This window comes from Azolla caroliniana, unplaced genomic scaffold, assembly GCF_043228905.1.
Source record: "Azolla caroliniana isolate FFs.n. ecotype wild unplaced genomic scaffold, voAzoCaro1.0.p SCAF_8, whole genome shotgun sequence".
Lineage (NCBI taxonomy): Eukaryota > Viridiplantae > Streptophyta > Polypodiopsida > Salviniales > Salviniaceae > Azolla > Azolla caroliniana.
The window spans coordinates 16,721,104-16,728,755 of NW_028230443.1; the positions used below are offsets into that span (position 1 = coordinate 16,721,104).

A 7,652-nucleotide genomic window follows, 5' to 3' on the forward strand; every position below is an offset into this window, starting at 1 on the left:
ACATTAGTTGGGGGTGATAAGTTGGGCCATCCCTTTTGGATTGCTAAAATCACCGAAATTATTAAGAACGAAGAAGGAAATCAAGTTCAATTCATTGGTATCATACCTCTTCCCCAAATGCATTTACTGGGAAGTACTCTTTAGACATGGTTAAGGATGTCGAAGGCACAAACAAAAAGCGGAGAAGAAAGAATCTACCCATCACATCTACTCTGGCACTTGATAATGTCGACATACTAGTGTATGCCTTCTCCTTGACCAAAACAGGTCATCTAAGATAGACTACAATCAAGATAATAAAATAGAAGATCCCATATGTGCCTCCTGATGCAACACAAAGACAAACAAGGAGTATGTCTCATAATCACGGAAACGTTGGATTACAATTGGATGAAGACAATGTGTTGCTTGTTAGTGACGATGAGGATGAGACCTCACAGAGCTCTTCTAGTTCATCGAATGGGTTTGAAGGGGAAGGCGTATCTTTGGGAAGTGATTGTTCTGATATATGAAATGTAAATATTGTATTTTATATCAAGATGGTGATTCACGAATATGCATAAATATAGGTGGTAGTCCTTTTGTAAATTTTGTACATTCTTTTGTAAGTTTCATGTGTCGATTATTTAGGCTTTTTTGGAAAGCCCTAAATTTTTGGACACAGTATGAATCATTATATTTTTGTTCAATTTTCGAAAACCTTTATGCATGCAGTACCCCTTTTTGTGAAACGGCCTAGTTTGTGCCTTTTCTTTACGGACGTTTTTTAAAATGTGACATATTACCTACATAGATTGACATATTCGCATTCGTCGGGTTTCCCATTCGAATGCAAACGAATACGAATACGAATGGGCGGTCAAGTATTCATTTAACTTTAAAAAAAACAAAAAAAACTTTGTCTATTTTAATTTTCTAGGATAAAAAAAACGAGCTTAAACAATAAATAGGGATAATAAAAGAGAGACTTGGGGATTTGTCATTATTAAATTTTTATAATAAATGTATAACTTATAAATTATAAGTATTTATTTTATTTTTAATAAATAAAATAAAAGCTCATTAATTTCTCACTTTTTATTCCCTCAAAATTTATGGATATTTTTATTTTGACATTAAAAATAGTACTTCAAACTAATCATATATTCAAAGTTTATACTAATCATATTTGTATAGTAAATATAAAAATATTCATTTTTTAAAAATTGATTAATTAAAATAAGTTTCATAAACTCTCTTGACACTATAATTTATTAATGAATAATTGTTCTTTTTTTGGTAAAATAAATTTAATTAAATAAATAAATAAATATTTTATATCTATTTTACAGAACGAATGGTTTTTTAATATTCTTAGGGCCATTTCATATTCTCGAATATAGAGAATATTGCGCATGGAGAATATCACGAATATCACGCATGTGTCAATCTATGATTACCTATTTCAAATGACCCGGTGTTGCTCGTTTATTATGCATCTAGAACGGGTGAAGTATGAGAAGAGAATGACGAAATGAACAGAATTGGAAGTGCCTGAGGATTCCAAAACCTTCAAAAAAGAAATTGCATAAAACTGACCCTTTTCATTCATTGCATTATAGTGTATTTAATAGGGAAGGGGTAATATGTTAAACATATTACCCAAGAGGCACTATACTTTATTGACCGCGGACATTTCGTATGAATTCTGGATCACGGGATCCATGTATGATGATTTGTTGTATAAATATCCCCAGATTGAGAAAATGGTGAAAGCCTTCGCAGAATTGACCCTTCCACCATTTGTATCGGATTGTCATATTCTCAACATGGGGCAATCATTATTGGTCACAACTACATTGAAGTCTAGATGTCATGCGACGGAGCATATGCATTGGTAAGCTATATTTGCTTTCATTTACAACTTCACATGTTGTTTTCATATGATGTATAATGTTTTATTTACATGAATGTATGATGTTAATAGGATTAAAACGAATATCACATATAGTCCGGGAGATCAGATGGTCAGTGTCGTAGAACATCTTTGTGTGGGGTACTATGATGCGATTACAAAGAAGAAAGTTTGGGCACACATAAATGAGAGAAATGTTGTTAACTATATCATGTGCCCAACAGTAACAAAGAAGCTTTCCCATGTATCTGGCGATAAGAGCTTGGTGAACCCCTACCAAAAGCCACAAAGACTGATCAATCGGCTGATCGAGCTATTCTCTAACCCAAAGACTAGGTTTTAGATTTATTCTCTGGCACAAGTATATAATATAAGACTTATATCATTAATTTGGATTAATGTAGAATGCATCATTTAGATGTTTTAAACATGTGCAATTTCATTTAACTTTCAGGTACTACTACAATATGTGCATTGAAGGTGTTCAGGAATTGCGTTGCTTTGGAGAAGGACCCTGAGCAAGTGAACTTCATCAAATTGAGGATCCAAGGTATCTGGGATTGTCCCGATCATAGTACATAAAATTCGTGTTCGTCAGCTATATCATTCGTTTTCCTATGTTGGAAAACAAACATGAATGATATTCAAATATTTGTGTGTGTGTGTTTTTTTTATTTTCCCTCTTTTTCCTCCTTTTCCCCCTTTTCCTCTACACATCAACACTATGCTCTCCTCTCCTCTCCCATCTAGCCTTGAACAATCTGTTGCTTGAACCTTGAGCTTGCATCGTGCACATTAGTCACTAGTGAGTCAGTGACTACACATCTTCCCCCGGCCATTAATTTCTCCATACCAACGAGATTCAGGTATGTTTAGGGTTAATAATAGAGTTTAAAGTTGTTTAAACTTTAGGTCATAGTATGTACTACGTAATATGTGCTATGTAGTACAAAAATTTCTGTAGTTTTTTTGTAATGATTTTTGTAACTTTTTGTAATTTTTGTAATTTCTCTCTAATTTCTGTAATTTCGTTGTAATTTCTGTAATTTCTTTGTAATTTCTATCATTTCTGTAGTTTCTTTATAATTTTTGTAATTTCTTTGTTATTTCTATCATTTTTCTTTTATTTGCTCTATAATTTCTGTAATCTTTCTATAAAGCTTGTAATTGTTTAAACTTTTCTATAATTTCTATCATTTTGAAGTAATTCGTGTAATGTCTATACACACATACTAAGCTATGTAGTACAAAATTTATACGCACAAAAATTACAATAAATAGATTTTGACATTTACGTTTTACATTAATTTAGGAACTAATGGGTAGACAAAAAGGCCTAGACTGGGAACATGTTCTAATTCAAGTAAAGAATGCAAAAGGAACACATTTGATGAAATGCAAATATTGTAATCATGTCTTTGTTGGTGGCCCTCATCGAATTAGTGCCCATATATTGGGAATAAGAGGACAAGGTGTAGAAAAATGCACAAAAGCAAGTGATATTGTGAGGAGTCAATTGAGAAATGCAATGGTTCATGGAAATGATCACTTGGATTAAGATGTACAAACAGATGCAAATGGTAATACTATTGTTAATGCTAATGCAGATGTGTCTACAGATGCCTCTATTTCTAGTTCCATTTCAATGAATAAAATGTGTTACCTCGTACGAGATGTACGGAGAGTCAAGTGTGATGAGCGAGGGTCGAATGTGGTTCGCTCCCAATGTCTTTTGAATTGGCATTGAGGAAACAAGCAGAAGAGGCTATTGCAAGATTTTTTTATGCGGAAGATATTGCACATCGAAAAGTGGAAAGCTCATTTTTCCATGATATGCTTATGGTGTTTCAAAAGTGAGTCCTTCATTTAAAGCACCTTCTGCTTATCAATTGCGTAAGAAATATCTAAATGGAGAAGTTGTAAATGTTGAGCATGATCTTATATTGTTGAAAGAGAGTTGGAAGACATATGGATGCACTATTGTTAGTGATGGTTGGTCAGACACTAGAAATAGACCAATTATTAATGTTTAGCTTCTTCGCTACATGGCACAATGTTCTTGAAATGAATAGATACAAGTGGTCATGTCAAGAGAGGTGAATACATATTTAAAATTTTGAAGGATGTTATTCTTGAAGTTGGACCATCAAATGTTGTTCAAGTTTGTATGGATAATGTTGCAAATTGTGTGGTTGCAGAACATATGATAGAAAAGGAGTGGTCATCTATAATTTACACTAGATGCACTTGCCATTGCGTTGATATTGCCAAATGTGCTTGGATTGATGCCATTTTGCGATCAACTATGAAGATTAGTGGTTTCATAACTAGAAAACAATATGCTTTGGCCATGTTTCACAAGTTTAGTGGAAAAGACTTGCTTAAACCTTCTACGACTAAGTTTTCTTACAGTTTTATTGTGTTATCGAATTTGTTGGATGATAAAGTATATGGTGGTTTGAGAAGAATGGTGGTTAGTGAACAATGGTGCAATTGGAATGGTGCCAAAACAAAGAAAGTAGAAGAGATGGTTTTAATTGTATTGGATGCTAACTTTTGGGTAGATGTAAAGATGATTGTGAAGGTATGCAAACCAATTTTAAAGCTTCTTCGTTTGACTAATAGGGAAGGTGCTACAATGGGATTGATTTATCAATTTAAACAACAAATGTTGATGGATATAAACAATACGACAGAAATTGATCCTATGAAGCTTGATGAAATAAAAGAGTGTTGCATACATAGACTAACAATGTTGGAATCGCCATTGCATGCAGCGGGATATGTCTTGCATCCATTATGGACATCAAATGGTCAAGAAATAGATCATGATTTACAAATGGGTTGGATGAAAACAATCATGCTTTATGCTAGTGGTAATATAGTTTTACAAAATGCTTTGTTAGATGAGTTTTATGCATATAGAAAACAAGCATCAGATTTGTTTCAAGTTCCATTTGCAAAGGATGCTAATAGATTAACCACACCAATCAAATAGTGGGAAACATTTGGAGCAAGCACTCCCAATTTGATGAAACTTGCAATTAGAGTATTATCTCAAGGTACAAGTGCATCGTCTTGTGAAAGGAATTGGAGTACATCTTCATTAATACATACTAAAAGGAGAAATAGATTGAGTTCAAATCATGTGCAAAAATTGGTTTTTTTGCACACAAATCTTCGTATTCTTAAGAAGATTAAAGAAAGAGGTTTCGATCCTATTGAGGTTACTATTGACATGATTGAGAAAGAAAATGATGAAGAACGGTTATTGGTGTTGCAAAGTAAACAATAAGCACAAGAAGTTGATGAAAATGAGAGCCTCACCAATGTGATGGTTTATCTTGATGATAATGCACAAGATGAGCATGATGATTTTGAAGTTGAAGATATCACCTTGAATGAAGATTAGGAATGTTAATTTTAATGTAACACCTCATTGAGAATTTTTTTGAAGACTAGGCATTTTGCATAGTTGTTATTAGAATTTACGAAAAAAGGCATATTGTTATTAAGAAGGTAATGTGTTCTTTTTAGCAATTTTTAAAAAAAATTACCTTGAAAAAATATTTATCTTATAGTAAATCATTTATCCAAAAGTATGGTATTTATCATTCTTCGAGGGTGTTTACCATTCTCGAATGATTGAATCATTCTCGAACACGAATGCGCAAATGGTACGTATGGTTCATACTATGGTCCCAATCAAGACCAAGAAGTCGGAGCAAAACATATCAATGAAATAGAGATGTTCCAGATGACTTTGAGAGAACCAATGGAACCAATTGATGATGAAGCATTTGGTTCTTGTAGACTTAGAAGACGTACTAGAGTCTGAACATAATCATGGTTGTGTTGCGCATACTGAAGAAGCCAACGAGGGTAATCTTGAACAAAGAGCAGATCATCAAGAGCCTCTGTTACCGGAATTATTGTTAGATTAATATTTTTATGCATATGACTTTTGAACATTGACTAATTGTAAAAGTCTCCTTTAACATATCATTTGATTTTTTGGATAAAGCAGTGTCTGGCTAATGGACTTCAATTTGAGTTTAATTAGTATGTGTACATGTTGGCCGCTTTGGTCCCCATTCTTGTTTCCCAGGGTATTGGTGAATCTAAATTTATTGTCCAGCTAATGAACTTAAAGTTTGAGTTTAATTAGTATGTGTATATGTTTCCTCCATACTTGTTTGGGGTAATCTTGAATCTAAATTTATACTTTGACATATGTTATAAATGGCAAGTTATTGTGTATGGGTTCGTTGCACATCAGAAGTATCATGTGTCATGTGTCATATTTTATTGGAATAATTTTCTCAACGTATTTGTATCTCGTAGTTGCAACCCTCATAGTTTCTTTTAAGATGTCTTAAATATAAATATACGGACAAAATTAGTAGAAGGCACTTATTTAGTGGGGTGTGATTACAAAAAGGCACATATTTAGAGGGGTGTGATTTTCATATTATGTAAAATGAAGTCACAAAATTAACGAAAGTTGATTATTTAGTAGGGTACGATTTTCATATAATGTAAGTGATTGGTAGTACAATTATACTTGCATTGACTTCTAGACCTTATGTAAGAATTTGATAATAATTTGGTTGGGAGAATATGAGACTATTGCTTCTGTGGTCGTGATATTATTTAGTTCTAAAATTTGCTAAGTTTTGATCAACCATGTACATGCATGCATCGTACCTTATTGAAAGACTCTTAAAATAAGGTATTTTTTAACCCTAAATTGAAATGTCAAAAAGAGAATGTGACATATTGCCTGTTTCAAAGGACCTGGTGTTCAAACGAATCTTCGAAGAATGAGGCATTTCCCCTAATGTCCACACCTTCTAAAATAAAACCATAAAAGGTCCCTTCAACTTGATCACATATTTCTTAAAGAGTTCATTTGTTAATCCATCCCACCTAGGACTCTTATCATTAGCAAGATGTGACATGACATATTCTACGGTCCACCTCATCCTCTGAAATATTAGCATCTAATGATTGTGCCACATCATGCGATACATGATTTTTCACTCCATTAAAAAATACATATCTATCCCTTTTAGCATTATTATCGATACACAATTGTGTATAATATTCTATGCATTTCTTCACAATTTCTTGAGGATCAGAACACATGATACCATTTTCCTCTAACCTTACCACATTATGGCGTGCATGTGATTCGTGAAGGTCATGAAAAAACTTATGTGATTGACAATTAGCATCCTCCACTTCTTGTCTTAGACAATAGTCTAGCATGTTGATCATTTTTCACCGTAAGATAATGCATCAGGAAAAATAATACCTATTGATAACCCCTCAACTCTACATTTGTTGCCCAATAAGTTAACAATGAGTTGCATTTATCAAGCAAATTAACTGGGAAAATTAATTTCTTTCTCTTTCTAAAGGCATGGTGAATTCCATAATACCTAGTTAACCTTTAAACATTTACAACAAATACTTCCCACACTTCATACCTATCAAATTGAACACAATAAGCAAATGCATCAATCAATTGACACATATAGGCATGGAAGACCTCATGATCAAAAAATGTGGAATTGAAAATCAACGGTGGTTTTGCTAAAAACTCTTGAAAAGCTCTAATTGAGTGGTGAGTGAATTCAAAAATTAATGGGAAATGATTTGATATAATTGACCTATAAGACACTAAAATATCCAAAATCTTTGGTAAAAACCCGTCGGTATGCATTACATACATTCGATCCAACCTACTCCAAGT

The 7,652-nt window shown here is 33.1% G+C and overlaps 1 protein-coding gene across 1 annotated transcript; it reads left to right on the forward strand.

Moving 5' to 3' along the window:
• The first annotated feature begins 3,619 nt into the window (after window positions 1-3,619).
• LOC147861114 (uncharacterized) lies at window positions 3,620-4,892 on the forward strand. The gene is made up of 2 exons (XM_087323345.1): window positions 3,620-3,736; window positions 4,017-4,892. Exons 1-2 carry the CDS (start codon window positions 3,620-3,622, stop codon window positions 4,890-4,892), a joined length of 993 nt encoding a protein of 330 aa, XP_087179471.1.
• The last annotated feature ends 2,760 nt before the right edge of the window (window positions 4,893-7,652 follow it).